The 26,467-nt window shown below is 36.3% G+C and overlaps 1 protein-coding gene and 1 non-coding gene across 4 annotated transcripts in view; one reads left to right on the forward strand and one right to left on the reverse strand.

Annotated features, from left to right (window-relative positions):
• The window catches only part of JAK2 (Janus kinase 2), a 104,740-nt gene that overhangs the window by 36,879 nt on the left and 41,394 nt on the right, over positions 1-26,467 (reverse strand). For all 3 annotated transcript variants that reach the window (XM_037495090.2, XM_054689815.1, XM_054689816.1), the window contains 3 exons: positions 25,373-25,496; positions 17,401-17,518; positions 8,477-8,622 (listed from right to left, as the gene is read on the reverse strand). In XM_037495090.2, the coding sequence (XP_037350987.1) occupies positions 8,477-8,622; positions 17,401-17,518; positions 25,373-25,496 (388 nt within the window). The remainder of the gene's footprint in view (positions 1-8,476; positions 8,623-17,400; positions 17,519-25,372; positions 25,497-26,467) is intronic.
• Positions 10,542-10,627, forward strand: LOC119233182 (small nucleolar RNA SNORD86). The gene has a single exon (XR_005122332.1). It is a non-coding gene; the product is annotated as a small nucleolar RNA SNORD86 (small nucleolar RNA).

Raw genomic sequence — 26,467 nt, forward strand, 5'->3', positions numbered from 1 at the left:
TTTATTTTTATACAAGAATTGGGGTACAGGCCAGAGATACAGGGAGTGAGAGGATTCACCAGAGACAGAGCAGGGAACAGAACAGGCAGATGGACAAAGTACACTGCTGAAATGGAGCAGCAGGCAAGACAGGAGAGGTCTGTCCTGCCATGTGGGTTTCTCCCTGGCCTGCTGGAAATGGAACTCGTGTTGTAGTGGCTGCAGATTGTTTCATAGGTTGTGTCTTAACCCCTGCACCACCAGGGAGGCCCCAAAGGGTTTTTTTAAAAATAAAAATCTAATCATTTTACCGTGGCTTAATGCCCTTGCATGGTTTCTTAGTACTATTAACCTTATCAATGTGACTCAAAGGTTCTCTATGATCTAGTCCTTGTCTCCAACTAATTCTTTAAGCTCTAACCATATTGACTATTCACTCTTCCCATGCCCCCTTCCCTACAAGATCATTTCCATGAATCTCTACCATAAAGACTAAACACTGAAAAATTAATTTAAAACTAAGACCAAAATGCAAATTATTTCTACTTCACCTTCTTCTGTCAAAAACATTAATCATCAAAAGAATGTGATTCACATAAACACCAAAGTTTTACCAGATTTTTTTAAAATAAATTTTATTTTTATATTCCCCATACAATTACAACCCCCTTATTTTGACCCCAATCCCTCCCCTCCCCGTCCCCCGTCCCCCCTAGAGTGTCTCTGGTTCATAGTTTTTTGTTGATTTTGATTTTCACTTTCTTATAGTTATTCATTTTCCTGGTTCCTTATTTAAGTTTTCTAGATTCCTGCTATGAGTGAGACCATCTGGTATTTTTCTTTTTCTTTCTGGCTTATTTCGCTGAGCATGATCCCTTCCAGCGCCATCCATGTTGCTGCAAATTGCATGTGTTTATCTTTTTTGAATGCTGAGTAATATTCCATGGTATATATGTACCACATCTTCTTGATCCAGTCATCTATTTTTGGGCTTTTGGGTTGTTTCCAAAGCTTAGCTATTGTAAATAGTGCTGCTACAAACATAGGGGTGCAGGTGCTCTTTGGAATTGATGTTTCTGTGTCCTTTGGGTAAATACCTAGGAGTGGAATTGCTGGATCATATGGAAGCTCTATGTTTAGTAGGTCCAGAAATCTCCACACAGCTCTCCATAGTGGTTGGACCAGTTTGCACGCCCACCAACAGTGCAGGAGAGTTCCTTTTTCTCCACATCCTCGCCAACATTTGTTGTTGCTAGTTTTTAAATATGTGCCATTCTCACTGGTGTAAGATGGTATCTCATGGTAGTTTTGATTTGCATTTCCCTGATTACAACTGATGTTGAACATTTTTTCATATGCCTGTTGGCCATTCGCATTTCCTCTTCAGAGAAGTTTCTTTTTAGCTCTTCTGCCCATTTTTTTTTAAGATTTATTTATTTATTTATACATACAAGCACTGGGTACAGTCAGAAGCACTGGAGGGTGAGAGAATTCACCAGAGCCAGAGCTGGGAGCAGAGCAGGCAGAAGGACCAAAGTACACTGCTGAGGGGAACAGCGGGCAGCAGGAGAGGTCTGCGCGCCATGTGGGACCCTCCTCCGGTGGCTGGGGAGCAGCTGGGGATTGAACCTGCGCTGCAGAGGCTGCAGGCAGCTTCGCAACCCAGCGCTCAACCACTGCGCCACCGGGGAGGCCCCTCTTCTGCCCATTTTTTGACAGGATTATTTTCTTTGTTGTTGTTGAGTCTCATCAGCTCTTTGCAGATTTTTGTGATCAGTCCTTTATCATTAGTGTTGTGTGCAAAAATGTTCTCCCAGTCGGTGGGGTTTCTCTTTGTTTTTGTTATTGTCTCTTTTGCTGTGCAGAAACTCTTTAGTTTGATGTAGTCCCAGCTGTTTATCTTTGCCTTCACTATCACTGCTTTGGGTGATGTGTCTGTAAAGATATCTTTGATGTGCATATCACGTAGTTTCGCCTATATGTCCTTCTATGTATTTTATGGTTTCAGGTCTTATGTCTAGTTCTTTAATACATTTTGAGTTGATTTTTGTGTATGGTGTGAGGTAGTGGTCAAGCTTCATTCTTTTGCATGTAGCGACCCAGTTTCCCCAGCACCATTTATTGAACAAACTTTCTTTGCTCCTATGCATAGTCTTTGCTCCTTTGTCAAAGATTAGTTGACCATAAATCTGTGGGTTTATTTCTGGATTTTCTATTCGATTCCATTGGTCTGTGTGTCTGTTCTTGTTCCAATACCATGCAGTTTTGATGATTATGGCTTTGTAATATAGTTTGAAGTCTGGGAGTGTGATGCCTCCATTCCCTCCTTTTTTTTTCAGGAGAGCTTTGGCTATTCGGGGTTTTTGGTGATTCCATATGAATTTCATCAATAATTGTTCTATTTCTTTGAAGAATGACATTGAAATTTTGATTGGAATAGCATTGAATCTGCATATTGCTTTTGGTAGGATGGCCATTTTAATAATGTTTATTCTTCCAATCCATGAGCAGGGGATGTCTTTCCATTTCTTTGTGTCTTCTTCTATTTCTTTTAACAGTATTTTATAGTTTTCTTTGCATAGGTCCTTTACCTCTTTTGTTAGATTTATTCCCAAGTATTTGATTTTTTTGTTTCGATAATAAAAGGGATGGTTTTTTTGACTTCTTCTTCTTCAGATTTATTGTTTGTAGTTTCACCAGATTTAATAAGACAATGAATCTTATTTGGAGATGAAAAGAGGTGTTGAAGGGCCTTCCTGGTGGCACAGGGGTTAAGATGCAACCTATGAAGCTATCCACAGCCACTGCAGCACGAATTTGATATCCATCCAGGGAGGTGACCCACACGTTGTAGCAGACCTCTCCTGACTCGCCTGCTGCTCCCCTCAGCAGTGTATTTCAGTAAATCTGCCTGTTCTGTTCCCCATTCTGTCTCTAGTGAATTCTCTCATCCCCACACCTCTGGTCTGTACCCCAGTTGTTCTAAGCAAAAATAAATAAATCTTTAAAAAAGAGGTGAAGATAACAACATACAACAAGACTTTCTAACTTGATTCGCAAAATAAAGGATTGAAGGTAAATCCTTTGCAATACCTTAGAAGTGTATGGTTCAGAAGATGAACCCATTTCAGTGTCATGCTAGACAAGTCTTCTTTGTGCCCCTCTCCCACACTGCTGACTAAGCAGCATCTCCTACACCATCTCCCACTTGTGTGAGATACTTACCAGAAATAATCAAAAAAAAAAAAAAGAAAGAAAAGAAAAGAAAAGTATAGCACTAACAACTGGAAAAGTAAAAGTAAAAGATAAGCAGCTCCATTTGAAGTAGCTTATCCAGATTTCAAACAGAAGTCAAGGAATTTAAAAAGTGGTAAAATATCCTAATGGAACATAGAAAAAGATAACACTAGGTAACCTGAGTTCTCAAACAACATGACAAACATTACAAGTAGAATACAACAATCCTCCAGATACCAAACTCAAGTCTCCCCATTAGATAAGCGAATTCAAAATAGCTATGATGAAAAAAACTCAGACACAAGAATACTCAGAAAATCAAATCACAGAGATACAAGAAAACTTAGAAAAGTGTCTCAATGAGCTCAGGAATAAAATTAACAAACAGAAGACAGAAATTGAAGCTTTAAAGAATAAACTAAAAAGAGATTCAGGATGTGAACAACTCATTAAATGAGTTCAAGAATACTGTACAAAACTATGGAAATAAAATAAACCAATGGAGGAACAAATCAGTGAGTTTAAATATAGACACCTAGAAATAATACAGAGAGGGGTCTTCCTGGGGGCACAAGGGGTTAAGATGCAATCTATGAAGCTGTCCGCAGCCACTGCAGCACACGTTCGATCCCCAGCCGGCCAGGAAGCAATCCACATGGCGCAGCAGACCTCTCCTGTCTCTCCTGCTGCTCCCCTCATCAGTGTATTTCAGTCAATCTGCCTGTTCTGTTCCCCACTCTGTCTCTGGTGAAGCCTCTCACTCCCCCACAGCTCTGGTCTGTACCCCAGTTCTTATATGCATAAATAAAAAATCTTAAAAAAAAAAGAAATAATACAGAGAGATTTAGAAGGGGGCTGGAGGAAGAAAAGAAGGAGAATGAGGAGGAGGAGGAAGAAGATGTAGTAGTAGTTGTTGTCCTATCATTGACTCCAGTAGGAAAAGAAATACAAGAATTATGGACATTCAAAAAGGTGAAGAGAGGAAAAAGAGAACAGAAAGCTAATGAAGAAAAAATAGCTGAGGGCCTCCTCTGGTGGCGCAGGAGGTTGAGTGCCGTGCTGTGAAGCTGTCCGCAGCCTCTGCAGCTCCAGTTTGATACCAGCCAGCCAGCGAGGGTCCCACATGGCGTGGCAGATCTCGCCTGTCTTGCCCGCTGCTCCCCTCAGCAGTGTATTTCATCAGTCTGCCTGTTCTGTTCCCTGCTCTGTCTTTGGTGAATCCTCTCAGCCTCCCACGCATCTGGCCTGTACCCCAGTTCTTGTATAAAATGAATAAATAAATATTTTTTAAAAAAAACTCCATGAAGCTAACAAAACTCATGGTTATCTAAATGCAAAGACAACTAGAACAAGACACATATTAGGAACACTATCAAGAGTTTCAGACAAAAAAAGCATATTAAAGGGAAAAACAGCAGATAACATAAAGATAAGTGTTGCATTGGACTTTCCCAGACAAACAAGCTATAGAACTTTATCAGTCCTAGACATTCCTTACAAGAAATGTTGAAGGAATTCTTCTATCAAAATTGAAAAAAAAAGTTCACAAAAATTTGAACAAGCAATAAGTAGAATCAAAAAACAAAAGAAAAAATGGTAGTAGCAAGTACTCATATATATAAAATCACTCTGTAAATTAGTTGAAATCATTAATCAAAGGCACAGAGTGCCTTTTAAAGATTTATTTATTTATACAAGCACTGTGGTACAGGCCAGAGGCGTGGGAGGGTGAGAGAATCCACTAGGTGCAGGGAGCAAAACAGGCAGAAGGACCGAAAGCACTGCTGAGGGGAGCAGCAGGCGCGACAAGAAGAGGTCTGCTGCACCATGTGGGACCCTCGCTGGCCAGGCACTCTGTGCCTTTGATTAGTGATTTCAACCAATTTACATTTACAATATAGTACTGGAAATCCTAGCCAGGGCAATTAGATAAAAAGAGGAAGTACAAGGTATACAAATTATAAAGAAAGAAATAAAACTATCACTATTTGCAGATAACATGATAATATACAAAGAAAACCCCAGGCACACTAAAAAAAAAATTATTAAAATAAATGCAAACAGTAAAGTTGCATGCTACAAATTAATACATACATAAATCCACTGTGGTTCCACATGTAAAAAATAAACTACCAGAAAGAGAAATCAGGAAAACAATTCCATTTACAACTACATCAAAAAGAATAAAATACCGAGGAATAAATTTAACCAAAGAAGTAAAGACATGTTGACTGAAAATTATAAGATGATAGTGTTTGAAGTAATCAATGAAGACACAAAGAATTAGAAAGAAATTCCATGCTCATGAACTGGATGAATTAACATCATTAAAAATGGCCATATTACCTAAGCAACATATAGATTCACTTTACTCGCTATCAAAATCCCAAAATCATTCTTCACAGAAATAAAACCATAAAATAATAAAACTTATTTGGAGTTACAAAAGACCACCAAATAACAAAATTAATCTAAGGAAAAAACAAAATTGGAGTTATTTAGCACATGTCCTGACTTCAAAACTATATTCCTAAAGAGTGATCAAAACAATGGTATTGGAATAAAAAATAAATAGAACTGAGAGCTGAGAAATAAACCCACATATACATGGACAACTAATTCACAACATAAAGACCATGAGCATAAAAATGGAGCACAGAAGTCTTTCACAGTCACATACTAGACCTCTACCTAATGCCATACACAGAAATTAATTCAAAATGGAGTAAAGATCTGTATGTAAGACCTGAAAAAATAAAATACATAGGAGAAAAAAGAGCTCACAGTAAGGCTCCTCAAAATTGGCTTTCACAGATGCCTTTGGGGACTCAAGTCCAATAGTGAGGGAAACAAAAACAAAAATAAACAAAGGGGATTACATCAGTTTCTTCACTGTAAAAGAAACTATCAGCAAACACAAAGGTATCCTACTGAAGGGGAGAAGATATTTACAAATATTACATCTGAGAAGGGCTAATAAACAAAATAGATAAAGAACCAATAAAACTCAACAACAACAACAAAAATCAAACAACCCAATTTGAACATGGGGAGAACAGATCTGAACAGACACTTCTCCAAAGAAGACATGGCTAAAAGGAATATAAAAAGATGTTCAGCATCTATTATTATTACATAAATGTAATCAAAACATGAGATATCACCCTATACTCGTGAGAACAGCTATTATCAAAAAGACAAGAAATAACAAGTGTTGGAGAGGATATGGAAAATAGAGGATGCCTTTGTACACAGTTGGTGGGAATGCAAACAGGTAAAAGTTATGAAAAGCAGTATGAAGATTCCTCAAAAATATTAAAAATAGAAACTCCATACTATCCAGTTATCTCCTTCTGGGTATTTACCTGATGAATTAAAAAAAAAAAAAAAACCACTAATTCAAAGAGATAAATGAACACCCATGTTCATCACAACATTATTTACAATAGCCAAGAGCTGGAAACAACTTAAGTGCCATTGACAGATGACTGGATAAAAAAGATGTGCTACACATACACAGCGGATTATTACTCAGTTAGAAAAAAAAAATCCTGACATTTGCAATCCTGACAGGTATGCTGGGTGAAATAAGTCTGATGAGAAAAGATAAACACCTTACAATTTCACTGATACGTGGTATGTAAACTTTTAGACTACAAAGCCAAATTTGTATTTACCAGAAACCAGGTGGAAAGGGAGGTGGATAAATCAGTATAAAGAGTCAGTTGGATGTGAATGATAAAACTGAACTTTCAGTGGTGAACTTAATGTAGTATATAATGTATACTGTATATAATATATAATGTATATACAGACGATTTGTAAGTATCCACATCTGAAACTTATATAATTATTCAAAGTTACCTCAATACAAAGTTTCTAAATACATACAACAAATTCTTCAAACTGAAAAAAAATTCTTATAAATAGTCATATATGCATTTAAAAGAAGTACAAGTTTCAAAGCTGGGTTGAAAGAGCAGTGTTTCAAAAAATACTGTTAGACCTGATTGTCAAAATTCAAAATGCACAGAAATTAAAAGTTATTGTTTAAAAAAATATATATATATATGAGATGATGGATGTAATAAACTGAATAGGGGAATTCTTTCCTTAAATATACCTACATCAAGTCATCATGGAGTACACGGTAAATCTTACAATTTTGTATGTCAACTATACCTCAATAAAGTTGATAAAAAAGTCTCCTGGAACAGGTATAAAATATTCATTTTTATTGACTTAGCCCTACATTTACTAAATCTAAAGTCTTGGGTTACAGCCCAAGAATCTTCAGTTTTAATAGGCACCTTAGATGATACTAATTCATGTAAAGTATGGACCACTACTTGAGAAATATTGGCTCAGTATTATTTATAGACATAATCTGAAGATCTGATATCATAAATTATGCCTGTATGTAGTCTCTTCATTCCTCTGCACTAACCTAGCCTTTTCATAATAAATTAATCAAATAAAAATACTGAACAGCTAAGATATTTTTACAGTACTCTCAATAATCTCTCTTAGTTAAAAGATGAGACGTTCTAGAGATTTAAGGTACAATATGACGACAATAATTAATCCTGATGTATGATACATATAAAAGTTGCTAAGATTAAATCCTAAGAGTGCTCACAAAAGTGAAACTTGCCTCTTTTTTTTGTATCTATATGAAATGATAGATATTAACTAAATTTATTGTGGTAATCATTTCACAACGTACATAAATCAAATTATGTTCTACATTTTAAACTTGCACAGTGATATGTCAATTATCTCAATAAAACTGGAAGAAACTAGGGCCTCCCCTGGTGGAGCAGGCGGTTGAGCACCACGCTGTGAAGCTGTCCGCAGCCTCTGTAGCACCAGTTAGATCCCGGCCAGCTGGCGAGGGTCCCACATGGTGCGGCAGACCTCTCCTGTCGTGCCCGCTGCTCCCCTCAGCAGTGTATTTCATCAGTCTGCCTGTTCTGTTCCCCACTCTGTCTCTGGTGAATCCTCTCACCCTCCCATACATCTGGCCGGTACCCCGGTTCTTATATAAAATAAATAAATTAATTTAAAAAAAAACTGGAAAAAACTAAACTCAAAAAATAATTTACGTCACAAATAGTACGTTGTACATAAGCAAGAAAGTTACCCATGTGATTTTTGATTATTATAAGACAAAGATATGAGAAAACATAGCAAATACAAATATATTACTTAAACACTAACCCCTCACATTAGTGCGTATGAATTTTCAAGAGAAAATTACCTGATAGAGTTATAGATGTCCAGTGGGGTTTGATTCTTTTCTTCGGCTATTCTCATCATATCTAACACAGCCATGCCCAGACATTCTTCCTGAGTTTCATGAGTCACAGGTACTTTTATCCATCCATGCACAAAATCATGCCGCCACTTAAGGAAAAAAATTTACAAGGGAACATCTCTTAAATGTGACTATCACATTTTAATCTACTACTATATTTTAACCTATCATAAAATTTCCAGAACATATGCATTTAAAAAGAAAGTCTGCTGCCCCCCTGATTATCTACCACTTTGTCATAAAATTTCAGGGCCTCCCTAGTGGTGCAGCGGTTGAGCGCTGACTTGCGAAGCTGCCCGCAGCCTCTGTAGCGCCAGTTCGATCCCTGGCCACTGGGCGAGGGTCTCACATGATGCGCAGACCTCTCTAGCTGCCCTCTGCTCCCCTCAGCAGTATATTTCGTCAGTCTGCCTGTTCTGCTCTCCTCTCTGGCTCTGGTGAATTCTCTCGCCCTCCCGCGCTTCTGACTGTACCCAGTGCTTGTATAAATAAATAAAATAAATCTTAAAAAAAAAATTTCAGTAAAAGTCTCCTTGTAAATGGAAACTGAATTATTAAATTGTGTTTCCAATCATAGGATACATATGATATCCACTTATTTCACTGTTTATATCATCAAATTATACTTCTACATCAAAATTACATAAATTAGGGCCTCCCCGGTGGCGCAGCGGTTGAGCGCTGGGTTGCGAAGCTGCCCGCAGCCTCTGCATCGCCGGTTCGATCCCCGGCTGCTCCCCGGCCACCGGAGGAGGGTCCCGCATGGCGTGCAGACCTCTCCTGCCGCCCGCTGCTCCCCTCAGCAGTAGCAGTGTACTTCGGTCCTTCTGCCTGTTCTGTTCCCCGCTCTGGCTCTGGTGAATTCTCTCACCCTCCCACGCTTCTGACTGTACCCAGTGCTTGTATAAATAAATAAATAAATCTTTAAAAAAAAATTACATAAATTAATATAGACATTAATTAAATATTTACTGAGTTCCAAATATGTTCCAAGTATTTTAATAAGGACTATGCAGAAATATAAGTTTAGCCCTCAAGGAAACTAAAATCTAGCAGGAAAGCTAATAGGAAAGCTAAATATGTAAACAAAAATTATAATGCCAGATAATGTATAAGAAGTGCCACAAAATAGATGCTTCATGTCTGTAAAGGAAGCTGAGATCATATATAGCTGGGATAATCAGGGAAAGGTTTCATGGAAAATTCAAAAATTTTTTTAAAGATTTATTTATTTATTTATACATACAAGCACTGGGTATAGTCAGAAGCGCGGGAGGGTGAGAGAATTCACCAGAGCCAGAGCAGGGAGCAGAGCAGGCAGAAGGACCAAAGTACACTGCTGAGGGGAGCAGCGGGCAGCAGGAGAGGTCTGCGCCATGTGGAACCCTCCTCCGGTGGCCGGGGAGCAACCAGGGATCGAACTGGCGCTGCAGAGGCTGCGGGCAGCTTCGCAACCCAGCGCTCAACCGCTGTGCCACTGGGGAGGCCCAGGAAAATTCAAATTTTTATGTAGTCTTTGAAGATGAGGAAAGTTTGGATGGACATAAAACATGGCGAAGAAACAAAAGGACCTCCTCCTATATTTTATTTATGTATCCCTTTGGTTTAACATCTCATGAAAAAAAAAAGTTTTATATGAATGCTTTTACAATTATTTCATTAATAGAAATAAACATGCATTTAAAAGTATAATTGTCAATTTTTTATTAACAAATTAGGACATTTTAGTACAAGATAAACTATATTACTTAAAAGGCACAAACTATGAAATAACTACTGTGAACCAAAACAAAGGTCTAAAAGTTGGTGACACAAAATGAATTCAGACAACCTATCCCATTTACAAATGTATCAAAAAGAATAAGTACTGAGGAATAAATTTAACCAAGGAAGAGAAAGACCTGTAAACTGAAAACTGTGAGACATTAGTGAAAGAAACTGAAGACACAAACAGTAAAAATTTATATTGCATGCTCACAATTGCAAGAATATTGTTAAAATGTTCATACTTCACAGTGATGGCTGACCAGGGCTTCCTGACCTATACAGGCTTCTGCTATACAGGTGATGGCCAGTCCTGGCGTCTGAGTGATTCCCAGGGCCCAGCAAAGGTACCAAGTTTCCAGAGCCCTGAAGACAAGGGGTAACACCCCAAAATATGAACTCATTTTTCACTCCACCTTCATTGGCCAAAAAGCTGCTAAGAACAAAAGCCACATCTCCTGATAGCTGGTAAACAAATGCAGTACTGTCTCACAAATCAATTGCTTCTCTAAGGTAACCACAGTATATTTGGGGAGACATTTTCAGAATAAGTTAAGGAGAGCTATAAGCAACTTATATGACACAAGAGAGAATGTAGGAAAGAAAATGGATGCCATAAAGTAGGCAATGGTTCAGGCAGAAGTGGTTGCTGAGGTTACTAGGAAGCTAAAGAAAACAGAAGAAATGCTTAAAGAATGTAAAGAAACAGGTTGGTTGCGATTACATTTGCATCTCCAGAAAACAGCAACAATACTTCAGAGGAGTATGAGTAAGAAGACAGGTGTTGAGTGCCTAGCTCACAGCACAGAGAGCTGGTTGCAGCACATATCTGTTCTCTGGGCAAGTGTGTTCTGTTCTCACTTACCTCCCAGATATCCTCAACCAGGGGTAACAAGTAAAAGACGAAAGAAAGAAAGAAAGACAGAAAGAAAGACAGACAGACAGACAGACAGACAGAAAGAAAGAAAGAAAGAGAAAGAACCCTAGAAGATTCCTAGGGAGAATGGAAGATCCATCTGTTTTTTTCTCTACATAAAAGAAAAAAAAAATTTTCCCAAAGAGGAGCTGATTGGTATTGATCTAAACAGACAGCTTAAGAGTGGAAGTTTTTCTAAGAGGAAGAACTCTTTCCCCAAAAAGTAACCAGTTAATGATCAGGAACAGGCAGGAAACAGGGTTGTCTCCAAAAAAAAGAGGAATTTCTCTTTGAAGGAGAAGCCTTTCAGCAGTGAATCTAACGAAGCTGCTGGCAGCAAGAGCAGCAATTACAAAAAAAAAGAGAAATTTCCAAAAAATACCCCAGGAAGATCAGAACGGATATTCCCCCCCTACCATGGGGTAACCCTAAGGTGACATTTCCCAACCCATCTCCCATACCGAAATAAAAGCAAAAATTCACTCACAAAAAACAATGCCCATACACCCAAAGTGACCTACAGTTTCAAAGCAATCCCTATAACAAATTTCAATGGCATTTATCACAGAAATAGAAAAAGCAATTTTAACACATGTGTGGAACCACAATAGAGCCTGAAAGCCAAAGCCAGAACAAAGATAGAGGCATCATGATTCTTGATTTCAAACTATATTAAGCTAGAGTAATTAAAGAGTATGGTAATGGCATGTAAACAGGCACAGAGATCAAAAGAGAAGAGTACCCAGAAATAAATTCACCCATGGTAAATTATACAACAAAAGTAAATTCGTAACAAATGAGTCAAGAATAGATACAATGGGAAAGGACAGTGTCTCCAATAAATGCTATTGAGAAAACTGGCCAGCCACATGCAAAAGAATGAATCCAGATGACTATTTTACACCATACAAAAAACTAAAAATACCTCAAAATAGATTAAGACTGGAACATAAGAAATGAAATCGTAAAACCCCTAGAAGAAAAGGTAGGCGGTAAGCTCCTTCACAGTGGTCTTGGTGAAGATTCTTTTTTTTTTTTCCTGACACCAAAAACAAAAATTAACAAGTGGAATTACATCAAACTACAAAGCATCTGCTCAGCTATGGAAAACATTGAGAAAATGAAAAGGCAACCTACTGAAATGGAGAAATATTTGTGAATAATATATCTGATAATGGGTTAATATTTAAAATGTTAAAAATCTCATACAACTCATTAGCCCAAAAAAAAAAATTCCATTAAAAAAATGGGCAGACGATATGAATATAATCATCAAGACAATGCAAATCAAAACCACAATGAGATATCACCTCACACCTGTTAGAATGGTTATTATTTTTTGAAGAAGAAATAACTATTGTCAAGGATATGAAGAAATGGGAACACTCATGCACTATTGGTTCGAAGTAAACTGCTGTAGTATGGAAGTACTTCAGAATTCTACTTTTGGATATTTGTCTGAAGGAAATGAAAACAATAACTCAAAAGAAATATATGCACTCCTATGTTCACCACAGCATTTTTATTTTTGCTTTTTTTTTTTTACAACAGGCAAGATGTTGAAACCATTGCTGGATAAATGGATAAAGGAAATGTCATACACACACACAAACATGAAAACATCATTTAGTCAATAAAAAAGAAAATGTATTTATATACAATGGAATACTACTCTGCCATAAAAAATATCAACTCTTGTTATCTAAGACAACATGGATGGAACTGGAAGGGATTATGTTAAATGAAATAAGCCAGGTGGAGAAAGACAAATACTGGAAGATTTGCCCGTATGTGGAATAGAAACAAAATAATGAGTCAAATATCAACAAACCAAAAACAACCCCATCTTGCTCAATTCCAAACACTCATTTGCCATTCTTTCAAAAATGGGAAAGTAAGTAAGTTTAAGAAAAAGCTACAGATAACTGATATTTTGCATTAAGAAAATATAAAACAGTTCTGTAATTTTTGTCTACACACATAATTCACGATTCTATTTTGCCAACCTAAACAAGACAATCCCTCTTAAGGAAAAAAACTGAATATCACTCATAATGTTACTGGATCAAAAAGTATGAAATATCACAGTATTAATATTAGGGTAAAGTAGCTAAAATATTGCTAAATATTATTAAAATATTTACTTGAAATATAGGTAAAGTGTAGGAAAACTGGCTGATTAGTGGCACTTAACGAGAATGACACTATTAACATTAATATTCAGAATCCTATTTCAATGATGTCAGTAGGCTAGAGAGTTCCACACAGGCATAGATCAGAAACTATATCTAGCATTTTCTGACTGTTTCCTTCTCCAAAAGAAGTATGGGAGTGAGTTTTTGAAGATGAGTATGGGTAGGAGGGGGGAGAAGTGCATATGGCCATGAACATACTCTCTCTGTTTCTCTTATTGTTTTGTTTCTAAATAAACCTTATTTGTGGTTTTATTAGCTGATTGCCTTTTTGAGATCAACAACAGGAAAATAAACTTGCTCTGCAGCATAGATAAAATAATAAAATTCTAAAAGCCACCAAAAGGCTTAACTTCATATACCATTCTCAGAAGTCTTTCTCTTTTGTTATCAGTTACTGAAACAAAGGAAACTGAACAAAAATTGGTTGGCAGTCATGTGATTTTTGACAAGAGTACCAAGACCATTCAGTGGAAAAAGGATAGATCTTTTTTTTGCCCAACAAATGATGCTGGAAAAACTGGGTATTCACATACAAAAGAACAAAGTTAAATCCTTACATATTACCACACATAAAAATTGAATAAAAATAATGAAAGGCTTATATGGAAAACTAAAACTATAAAACACTTTTGTGAAAATATAGGAGAAAGCTTCATGATAGAGGATTTGGCAATGGTTTCTTGGCTATGACATCAATATCACAGGTAACAAAAGGAAAAAATAGATAAATGGTACTACAACAAAGTTAAAAATTTTTTGTGCAATGGGGCCTCCTCGGTGGCGCAGCGGTTGAGCGCTGGGTTGCAAAGCTGCCCGCGGCCTCTGTGGTGCCGGTTCGATCCCCAGCTGCTCCCTGGCCACCGGAGGAGGGTCCCGCATGGCGCGCAGACCTCTCCTGCCACCCGCTGCTCCCCTCAGCAGTGTACTTCGGTCCTTCTGCCTGCTCTGCTCCCCGCTCTGGCTCTGGTGAATTCTCTCACCCTCCCGCGCTTCTGACTGTACCCAGTGCTTGTATAAATAAATAAATAAATCTTTTAAAAAAAAAAATTTTGTGCATCATAGACCACAATCAACAGAATTAAAGGGCAAATTATAGAATGGCAGAAATATTTTCAAATCATATAGCTGAGAAGGGGCTAATATACAGAATAGAGAAAGTACTCTTACAAATCAACAATAACAACAACAACAAAAAACCCAACCTGATTAAAAAATGGGCGAAGGACAGGAATAGAAATTCACTAAATGGGGCTTCCCTGGTGGCTCAGGGGTTGGGGTCAGTACTGTCAAGCTATTGGCACTGCAGCATGAGTTCTATCTCCGGCCAAGGAGCTAACCCACATGGTGAGGCAGACCTCTCCTGTCTTGCCCACTGCTCCCCTCAGCAGTGAATTTCAGTAGATCTGCCTGTTCTACTCCCCACTCTGTCTCAAGTGAATCCTCTCACCATCCCCCTACATCTTGTATTCAAAATAAAAATGTGTCTTAAAAAAAAAAGAAATTCACTAAATGTGATATACAAATGATGAAGATGCTCAATACCACTAATTATTGAGAAATGCAAATCAAAACCACAGTGAGATACTACTTCACACTTATCACTATGGCTATTTAAAAAAAAAAAAAAAAAAAAAACCCAGAAAAGTGTCGATGAGGATGTGGAGAAATTGGAATCTCTGTGCACTACCATAGGAACACAAAATAGTGCTGATATGAAACAGCATGGCAGTTTCTTAAAAATATTGAAAACAGAATTACTGTATGCTCCAATAATTCCATTTCTGGACATATCTCCAAAGAAACTGAAAGACTCTTGAAGACCTATTTGTATATCTAGATCACTGCAACATTATTCACAACAGCCAAAAGGTGAAAGTAATCCAAGTATTCATCAACATATGAATGCATTTTTTAAATGTCATAAAGATAGTAGAAAGTTATACAGCCTTGAAAAGGAAGGAAATTTTGACGATGAATCCTGAAGACATTATGTTAATACATTATACAATACTGTATACTTTCTCTAATGTAAGGTACCTGGAATAGGCAAATTCATAGAGACACAAAGTAGAATGCCAGGAGTCAGGAGGAGAAGGGGAAGGGGAATTATTGTTTAACTGGTATAATGTTTCAGCTGGGAAGATGAAAAGTGCCCTGGAGATTGATGGTGTGATGGTTGTACAACAACATGCCACTAATCTGTCCACTTGAAAATAGCTAAAATTGTAAATTTTATTAAGAATATTTTACCACAAAAAATGTTGATTGCTCCTGTACCCCAATAATGACATATTCTTCAATATGGTGTCCACAAACAAACTACCTCTCCTGGATATCTTGAAAATGTGAGTCATTAAGTATTTGCTATATTAGCAAATCTAATTTAGAACTTCCTAACATAATGCCTTGGAGATATAAAAACATACCTTTACCCAAAAGCACATCTTTTCTTTTCTTTAGTCTCTATATGTAACATCTTACAGCAAAACATATGGATGCATTATAAGAAATTATAAGAAAGCAAAAAAGTTCAAATACATTACAAAAAGTTAACATGACAGTGTTAATTAACAAGTATCTGGGGCCTCCCCGGTGGCGCAGCGGTTGAGCGCTGGGTTGCGAAGCTGCCCGCAGCCTCTGCAGCGCCGGTTCGATCCCCGGCTGCTCCCCGGCCACCGGAGGAGGGTCCCACATGGCACGCAGACCTCTCCTGCCGCCCGCTGCTCCCCTCAGCAGTGTACTTCGGTCCTTCTGCCTGCTCTGCTCCCCTCTCTGGCTCTGGTGAATTCTCTCACCTTCCCGCGCTTCTGACTGTACCCAGTGCTTGTATAAATAAATAAATAAATAAATAAATACAAATAAATCTTTAAAAAAAAAAAACAAAAAAAAACCAAGTATCTGGAACATAGCTTTCAAACTAAGTATCACCATCCAGCTCAACCTCCTGTGAGAAGCTACACAAACTATTATAGCTCGGGCCTCTCCTGTGGCGCAGCGGTTGAGCGCTGGGTTGCGAAGCTGCCCGCAGCCTTTGCATTGCCGGTTCGATCCCCAGTTGCTCCCTGGCCACCAGAGGAGGGTCCCACATGGCGCGCAGACCTCTCCTGCCGCCCGCTGCTCCCCTCAGCAGTGTACTTCGGTCCTTCTGCCTGTTCTGCTCCCCGCTCTGGCTCTGGTGAATTCTCTCAGCCTCTCCGCGCTTCTGACTGTACCCAATGCTTGTATAAATAAATAAATAAATAAATAAATCTTTTAAAAAAAAAAAAAAAAAAAACTATTATAGCTCACTTTTCTTTGCAGTTACCTACATTCTTTACAGTTCAGTATCCATTATTGAAGACTTAATTTGCACAGGAATATTTTTTTTACTTCTCTAAAGAAATTTTACTGTTTTATATTCTAACCAATTACATCTACATGAACCACTGCTGTAAATTCGGTCTAAACTTTGTGAAATCCTTAAAAAACTGACCTGAACTACTAAATAGAAAATTCAAAAGGGACAATTCAAATAATCTTTACAGGGCCTCCCTGGTGGGGCAAGGGGTAAAGATGCAGCAACCTATGAAGCTGTCCGCAGCCACTGCAGCACAAGTTCGATCCCCAGCCAGGGAGGGAACCCACATGGAGCAGCAAACCTCTCCTGTCTCGCCCGCTGCTCCCCTCAGCAGTGTATTGCAGTCAGTCTGCCTGTTCTGTTCCCCGCATTGTCTCTGGCAAGTCCTCTCATCCCCACACCTCTGGCTTGTATCCCAGTTCTTGTATGCATACATAAATAAATCTTTAAAAAAAAAAAAGAATCTTTACAAAATTTATCAATAAACAATGGAATTAAAAATTAGTAACAAAGACTCAATTTGTGACTTATTTGCACCTACTACACAAGATAGAACATCAATTTTCCCATCCACGAGGATTTTCCTAATTACAAGACACACTACGTAAGACATTTATCATTTAACACATTAACAAATAATATAACATAATCATACCTGAGCAAAAAGGTAAGACATGACAAATTCATCAAGAAGAGGAGCTTCAGTACCTCGAGACACTCCATGCCGATAGGTTCTGTTGCTGCCATTACTATACCAGTAAGGAAAGTAAAATCTGCAAGACAATTAAAACTTCAGTTGGACTCTAAACAGTTCAAATATAAACATACTGTTATATATAACCACTTCCAGCAAACCAAAAGCTTCCCATAAATTAGAAAACACAGCTAACAATGTCAAATGTAAGTTAAGGGCAAAAGGAAGTCTAGATAGCTATACATAAGACTTTAAATAATAATATAGTGAGAAAACACAAGAAATATAAGCATAAAATCAATATACTGCCTTCATCCATGCATAGACTATAGAAGCAATTATAGGAAAGAGAAATACAGAAATAAAACATTAGCAAAAAAATTGTTAATCCAAGGGTCTCCCTGGTGGTCTAGGAGTTAAATCTGAGCACTGTCATCACTATGGCCTCAGTTTGACACCTGGCCAGGGAGCTAACCCACATGGCACAGCAGACCTCTCCTGTCTCGCCCGCTGCTCCCCTCAGCAGTATATTTCAGCAAACCCGCCTGTTCCGCTCCCCACTCTGTCTTTGGTGAATCCTCTCACCCCCGCACCTCTGGTCTACACCCCATTCCTTCTACACAAAAATAAATAATTTTTTTTAATTGCTAATCTAGTAGCATCAGTAGAGGTGTCTAAAAATGCTAATCTGTTGTAAAATCAAACAACTGCTTCTTCTTTTAATAAATGAAAGTTAATTTGTCTTTCAAGGAAATAAAAAATATTCTATATTGATTTTTTTAAAGATTTATTTATATATGCATACAAGAACTGGGGTGTAGGCCAGTGGTGCGGAGAGGTGAGAGGATTCACCAGAGGCAGAGTGGTAGCCGAACAGACAGATCGACTGAAATACACTGCTGAGGGGAGCAGCAGGAAAGACAGGAGAGGTCTGCTGCGCCATGTGGGTTAGTTCCCTGGCTGGGGATCAAACTCATGCTGCCATGGCTGCCGATAGCTTCATAGTGCTGAGACTTAACCCCCTGAGCCACCAGTGAGGCCCCAGATTTCTTGTAGTTTTACTGAACTTTAATTCACATACCATAAAGTTCACCTATTCAAAGAATAAAATTTAATGTTTTTGAGTATATTCACAGCATTGTACAAATATCATCACAATCTAATTTTAGAATATTTTCATCACCCTCAAAAAAAAATTCTATATCCATTAGTAGTCACCAATCACCCCTCTTGACTCTCCAAGCCTAATAATTTTAATTCTATAAACTCGCCCATTCTGGTCATTTTATATAAATGGAATCACATATATATGCCTTTTCTACCACCTTTCACATAGCGTAAGTACATCCACAACACAGCATTTATCAGTATCTCATCCCTTTTTATTGCTAAATTAATATTCTGTATTTTCATTTGTCATTGGATTATTAGCTATAAAAGTCCTTTATATATTCTATATAAAAAACCTTTATCAAATACATTATTTACAAACATTTTTTTCTATTCTGTGAGTTATGTTCCCACATTCTTGACAGTATAGTTTGAAGAACAAACATATTTTGATGAACTTCTATTAATCTATTTTTAGATTTTGTTACTGAAATTTTTGGTGTCCTACTGAAATCAGTGCCTAATCTAAGTAAACAAAGATTTATTCCCACATAGTCTATGAATTTTGTAGTTTTAGCTACTAAATTTGGGTCTAAAATTTAAATTATATTTTTGTTTGTAATATAAGGTAATGGTTTAACTTATTACTTTAAATATGGGTATCCAGCTTTCTCAACACCATTTATTGAAAAGACTCTTCTTTCCCCATAAAAATTGTCTTGGCACATTTGTCAAAAATCAATTACTGTCAATATGAGTGAGCAATTTTGGATTCTCAGTTCTATACCATTCATCTATATATCTGTCCTTTAATCAGTACCACACGGTCTTGATTACTACACCTATGGAGTTAAGTTTTGAAATTAGGAAGTGTGAATCATCCAATTTTGTTCTTTTTCAAGATAATTTTTTCTAGTCCAAGTTCCTCTGATTTTTACATGAATTTTAAGATTCACTTGTCAATTTCTGCAATGAAAACTGGGATTTCAGTACAGATTGTATTGAATATATACATCAATGGTTTATGGCCACCTTACTAAAATTTAAAATTCTATTCCATAAATGTGAGAGCTCCCCATTTATTTTGTTTCTTTAATTTCTCTCAATGTTTCTCTGTACACAGGTTTTGCACTACTGTTATTAGGTTTATTCCTAAGTATTTTTTATGCTACTGTAAATGAAATTGTTTTAATTTCACATTAAGTTTGCTCATCGTCAGCATGTAGAAATACAATTGATTTTTGCATATTGATATTTACTCCTGCAAATAATTCTAATATTTATTAATTTCTTAGTTTTTTTATATATAAGATCATAGTATCTATGAACAGAGTTTTACTTTTCCAAATTGGATGCCTTTTCTTTCTTTCTCTTGCCTAATTTCCCTGCCTAGAATCTATGATACAGTGTTATATAGAAGTGGTGAGAGCAAATATTCTTGTTTTGTTCCTGACCAAAAGGGAAAAAAGCATTCAGTCTTTCAACATCAAATATAGTGTTAGCTTTGGGTTTTTCATAGCTGCCCATTATCAGATTATCCATTCTATTATGTTCAGTATTTTTATGATATGATATTGAATTCTGTCTTTTTTTTTTTTTTTTGGATGTATGTGTCTACTGAAATGCCATATAGTTTTAGTTCTTCATTTCACTAATATGGTGCGTTGCATTGATTGATTTGGGACTGTTAAAGCAATTTTATATATTTTCTGGGATAAACCCTACCTCATCATACTATTTAATCCTTTGTATATATTGTTGGATATAGTTTGCTAGGATTTTGTTCAAAATTTTTACATATATTCACAATAAATATTGCTGTATAGTTTTGTTCTCAATGTCTTTGTATGTACTTGGTTTCAGTATAATACTGAACTCAGAGAAAAAACTGGAAAATGTTCCCTCCTTTTCACTTTTTGTAAATAAATGGCAGTGCTTCACCTTTAAATGTTTGATAATATTGACCAGTAAAGTCATTTGGGCCAAGATAATTTAAAATCATTAATTCAATTTCTTTACTTGTTATAGGTATAGTTAGACTTTCTAATTTATTTTGTCACTTCCTATAGTTTGGGTCTTTCTAGGTATTTGTCCATTTCATTGTGATTTTGTACTGTATTGGCATTTTTAATTTTGTAAGACCTTAGAGATGTTCATACTTTTATTCTCAATTTAATAATTCAACCTCCTCTCTCTCTTTTTTTAATCTTGGACAAACTAGCTAAGAATTTATCAATACTGTTGATTTTTTCAAAGAACTAACTTGGTTTCATTGATTTTCTCCACTGGGTTTCTATTTTCTGTTTCTATTTTGATCTTTATTATTTCCTTCCTTCAACTTGCTTTAAGTCTTATTTACTGTTCTTTTTCTACTTTCTTGGTATGGAAGTTACTTATTTGGGAACTTTTTAAACCTAAGTGTTTACAGTAATGAATTAAGCAATAAATACTGTTTTTACTGCATACTGCAAGTTTAGATAAACTGCATTTTCTTTGTCATTTGCATTAAAATATTTTCTATTTTTAATTGGCAAAACACAGCTCTTCTGCCTGTCTGTGACTATGCAGGTACATCTCTTTGTCTTTCTATTTTTCTTAATAAATAAACCTGTCCTTAAAATATTTTTATATATATTACATATTTATATATATATTTATATATAATTATAATATATATTCTATTATATATATTCTATTTTCCCTTGTGATTTCTTCCTTGACCCACTGGTAATGTAGAAATCGTCAATTACCATCTATCTATGAATTTCCAGTTTTCTTTCTGTTACTGATTCCTAATGTAATTACACTGTGGTCAGAGGACATAGTTGGTATGCTTTCAACCTTTAAATTTGTTGAGACTTGTTTTGTGCTCTAAAATATAGTTTATCATGGAGAATGTTCCAATTACACTCGAAAAGAATGTAGATTGTGCTGTTGTTGGGTATTCTCTCTCTCTTTCTCTCTCTCTATACATACATACATATATATATATATATATATATATATATATATATATATATATATACACACACAGCTAGATTACAGAGTTCTTCAAGTCTCCTACTTTCCTACTGATTTTCTGTCTAGAGGTCCTATCCATTACTCAAAGTGAGGTACTGATGTCTCCAAGTATCCCTGTTGAATTGTCTATTTCCCACTACTACTATGCCAGTTGTTGCTTCTTGTATTTTGGAGCTTTGTTCAGTTATATCTAATTTAAGTTATAGGTAATGTTCATAATTGTCACATTTTCCAAAGGAATTGACTCTTTCATCATTATAAAATATCCCCTCTTTAGTGATAATTCTCTTAAAGTCAATATTGTCTTATATTAACATAGCTGTCCCGTTCCTTTTTGGTTTACTATGTGCCTAAAATCTGTCTTTTGATATGAGTTTATTCTATTTACATTTAAGGCAATTACTATTAACAGAGTATTCATGTCTGTTAGTTTGTCTCATTTTGTACATGGCTATGTCTTTTCTGTTTATTTATTCCTCCATTATTGTTTCCTTACATGTTAAAAAGAAATTTTCTAATCTATCACTTTAAGTAACTTATTTCTTTACTACACATTTTTATTTATTTTCTTAGGAATTTTCTAGGGAACTACAATTAATATTTTAATTTAAAACACTGGTTCACATTAATATCAATTTTATTTCAATATTATAGAAAAACTTTGATCCATTCCCTTTATGCTATTATTGTAACACAAATTACATCTTTATGCATCACAAGCACTTCAACAGTTTTAAATGTATTGTTCTTCTGTGCTGTTTTGATATAATCCCTATATAAATAATAAAAGAAATGCAAAATACTCTTTGAACAACAGGAAAGTGGCATTTTAAAAATTATTTAAAAACCTCCTTTTGGATCATTTCTGACTAGAATTTCCTGGGAAGTGATGGATATGTAACCTCTCTCTCTTAGTTTAAGAATAGAAGTAATTCATGAATTGATAAGGAAAATATTTTTTAATTCTTGAGAAGAGGTCAGCAAACTATTGTCCATAAGCTTCATTTCATCCACTGTCAGTTTTTGTAAGTAAAGTTATACTAGACACAATTATGCCCATTAAAGTCTTAACTATGGATAGATTTAAACCTAGGTACCTTATGTTTTTGTTCGTATTATAATTACTATTATTATTATTATTATTTTCTTTATTGTGTAATATTGGTTTACAACACTGTATATGACTTAGGGGAGAAATGTCTATCTAGCTCTTATGCTCACTTTTCTACTGGGTTCTTCGTTTTCTTCTTCTTGAGTTGTATGAGTTCTTTGTAGATCTTGGATCTTTGTAGTCTTGTCAGATGTAGGATGTGCAAATAATTTCTCCCATTCAGTAAGGTGTCTTTTTGTATTAATGATTGTTTCTTTCCCTACACAGAAGATTTTTAGCTTATGTAGTCTTACTTGTTTATTACTGCTTTTGTTCTCCTAGTCACTGGAGTTGAGTTCCCAAAGACAACCATTAACTCAATGTCTTAGAGTGTTTTAGCTATGTTTTATTCTATATATCTTATGGTTTCTAGTCTTACCTTCACTTTGAGTTAATTTTTGGGTATGGTGATGTATGTGTTGGACAGAGACAAGTGTGGCTCTAGTCTCTGCAGCTTCAGTTCCTGGCTTGTACGTATTTGGCTCCTGTTCAAGGTTTGCCCTCAGACCTCCATAGCTGGCCATACTCTACTCCACTGGCTCCCTGTGTTTACCTTCAGGCCCTTTTCATGTGCAGTTATCTTCTTTCTTCACACATGCAGAAGATTTCAGTCTCTCCTCAAAGGAGGTTGGTTACAGCTTACTCTGCTGAGGCATGATGCCCTGTACCCCCATACTGCCTGGACTCTAGACTCTGGATTCTGACTCTGGGGTAAGACAAACTCATATTGTTGTTTCTCCCGGTGTGCCTGCCTTTTTTTTTTTTTTTATCAAAATCCAGAAATTATGATTTATTGTTATAAAAATATTGTTTTTCACAATGTTTACTGAGGTAAAGTAGGTTTACACTGCTCTATCTATCTGCTTTGGAGGTTATAGGGTTAAACATCTACAAATGTTTATTTTCACACCCTGCCAACAACCAGTGCTCCAATAATTCTCCATCTGGTTCCAGTGGGCCCCTTCCCATCCACACTCTCACTGCCCCCATCTCTCCCTCTAGTTGCCTCAGTCTTACAGTCAGATGTCTGTTCTTGAATCATGTCTTGCAGTCATAAATGCAACTGGTTCATCCTCTTTTCCCTGTTTTGATCAGTTTCAATCCTGAGTTAAGGAATGATTGGGGCTATCTTTATTTACTTATCTAGCTCCTGATTTTAAAGAGAATGTTTCAATACCTTACCATTTAAGAATATTATTTAGTACATCATGTTTGTAAGTATCCTTTATCAGTGTAAAGGACAAAAATCTTGAGTTTTAGTTTATTAAGGTCCTTTTCTTTTCCTTTTAAAATTGTGAATGAGGGCCTCCCCTGGTGGCGCAGGCGGTTGAGCGCAGCGCTGTGAAGCTGTCCACTGCCTCTGCAGCACGGGTTCGATCCCGGCTGGCCGGCCAGAATCCCACATGGCGCAGCAGACCTCTCCTGTCTTGCCCGCTGCTCCCCTCAGCAGTGTATTTCAGTCAGTCTGCCTGTTCTGTCTCCCTCTCTGTCTCTGGTGAGTCCTCTCACCCTCCTGCACATCCGGCCTATACCCCAGTTGTTGTATACATGAATAAATAAATCTTAAAAAAATAAAATAAAATAAATAAAATTATGAATGAGTCTATGCTCCTTTATAGTATGCAACACAGACTCTACATGGAATATACCTATTCATAAATAAGAGCCACAGATCAGATTTTTTTTGTTTCATCCTTTTGAGTAGAAAAATATCTCTCAATTTTTCTAAATTGGTAGAAAATATTCCCATAAGTTATTAAATTAACTATAAATAAACACTGCCAAAATCTTATCTTACCTTCACTGTAATTTTTTTTAATTTAATTTAATTTTTTTTTTAAAGATTTATTTTTTCATTTACACAAGATCCAGGGTACAGGCCAGATGCGTGGGAGGGTGAGAGGATTCACCAGAGACAGAGTGTGGAACAGAACAGGCAGACTGATGAAATACACTGCTGAGGGAAGCAGTGGGCGTAAAAGGAGAGGTCTGCTGCGCCATGTGGGACCCTCGCCGGCCAGCCGGGATAGAACCAGCACTGCAGAGGCTGCAGACAGCTTCACAGCCTGGCACTCAACCGCCTGCGCCACCAGGGGAGGCCCCTTTACTATAATTTTTAAAAAGTTATCTATAAAGAAGAGATGTGAGATTACTAATTTTATTGCACAAAACACTGAATTTCCTGATAAATCAGCAATATTCCAAACACATAGGATTTTACTAGTAAAGACCACACTCATACATTTAAAATTATCTTTAGGGAATTCTCATCCCTAGAGTGACCAACTGTGCCTATAGGCATCTCTTAACAAACCTGTCCCTTTCAGCAATAACTCTCCTGCATACCTGTGACTATGCAGGCACCACTCCTTTTCCTAATAACCCTGCCCTTTTAAAATGTAAAAAAATAAAACAAGATAAAAATATCTTTAATTATAATAAGTGGTAAAGTAGCATCCCATCAGAATAGCTTTATTTTCAGAGCATTCTAATCACTTTCTTTAGTGGAAAAACAAAGTATTAAATGAAGATCAAATGTTAACTAATTCTAGTTTGTGTTACTAAGTACCTTGCAATTGAAAATTATGTTTTTTGATAATTTCTCTACTTTGCCCTTTCACTGTCAGTGAGTCATTTAACTGGAGAAATTACCTTATTCTGTAGAGTACATTGTGCCTGGTTGACTCATCTATATGGAAGACATGGTTGGGTGGATACCACATCCTTTCTTCTTCACTCATTAAAGCAAACATACTATGATACACGGGTGTGATTCCTAGGAAAGAAACAGAAAAGGAAATGATTATAGAAGGTTAAACATACATTTACATAACTTCTATAATTTATAATGGAGCTAAAGTAAAAACTCTTTTTTTTCCCTTTTTTTCCTTTTTAAATGAAGTAACTACTCTTAAAAGCAGCACAAAAGGCAGTAGCAGTAGAAATATTTTGGTTCAACAACACAACTGAACTCTTACTATCTATTTGGCCTATATTTTAAAATATGACTGTTGGAACCCTTTTAAGTAGATTTTTAAAAAGATTTTATCCTTTTTTTTTTTTTTTTTTTTTGCTTTTCTTCTACAGAAAGATTGATTCAAATCTCTGTGTGTATTTTAATTGGTAATGAAGGTATCAATTCACTCAAATATTCAGAAGTCACTTTTAAAAGAACAATAAAACAGCATTATTTGTAAATGTCAATTCTTATATAATATGGTAGCTATACACTTTACATTATATAAACCTGCAATGAGAAAATTTTAATGTCACCTTAAAGTGCCAGGGTATGTTATTATTTTCAAAGATATTTTAGGAAGCACATTAACAAAAGGTTGAAAGTCACTGAACTAAAATGCATATAGAACACTTACAGCCACAAAATCTAATAATGTTTATTATTTCCAAGCATATATAAAACAATTCACACATACAAATCATGTGGAGGCTAAACACAAGTCTCCCATGTTTCTAACCACACTTCATTTGAATCAGATATAAGTAGTGAAAATTTTAAATCCCATCTATTTAAAAACATAATCTCACAGAAGGCAAAATCTGTGTTTTCATTCTTTTCCATTGTACCAAAATGACAGAACCATATCACACTGACAACAAAGATTTACATTTTTTTAAAAAGATTTATTTATTTATTTTATACAAGAACTGGGGTATAGGTCAGAAGCACGGGAGGGTAAGAGAATTCACCAGAGCCAAAGCGGGGAGCAGAGCAGGCAGACGGACCGA

Source organism: Talpa occidentalis, unplaced genomic scaffold, assembly GCF_014898055.3.
Source record: "Talpa occidentalis isolate TD23 unplaced genomic scaffold, MPIMG_talOcc4v2.1 talOcc4.7, whole genome shotgun sequence".
Lineage (NCBI taxonomy): Eukaryota > Metazoa > Chordata > Mammalia > Eulipotyphla > Talpidae > Talpa > Talpa occidentalis.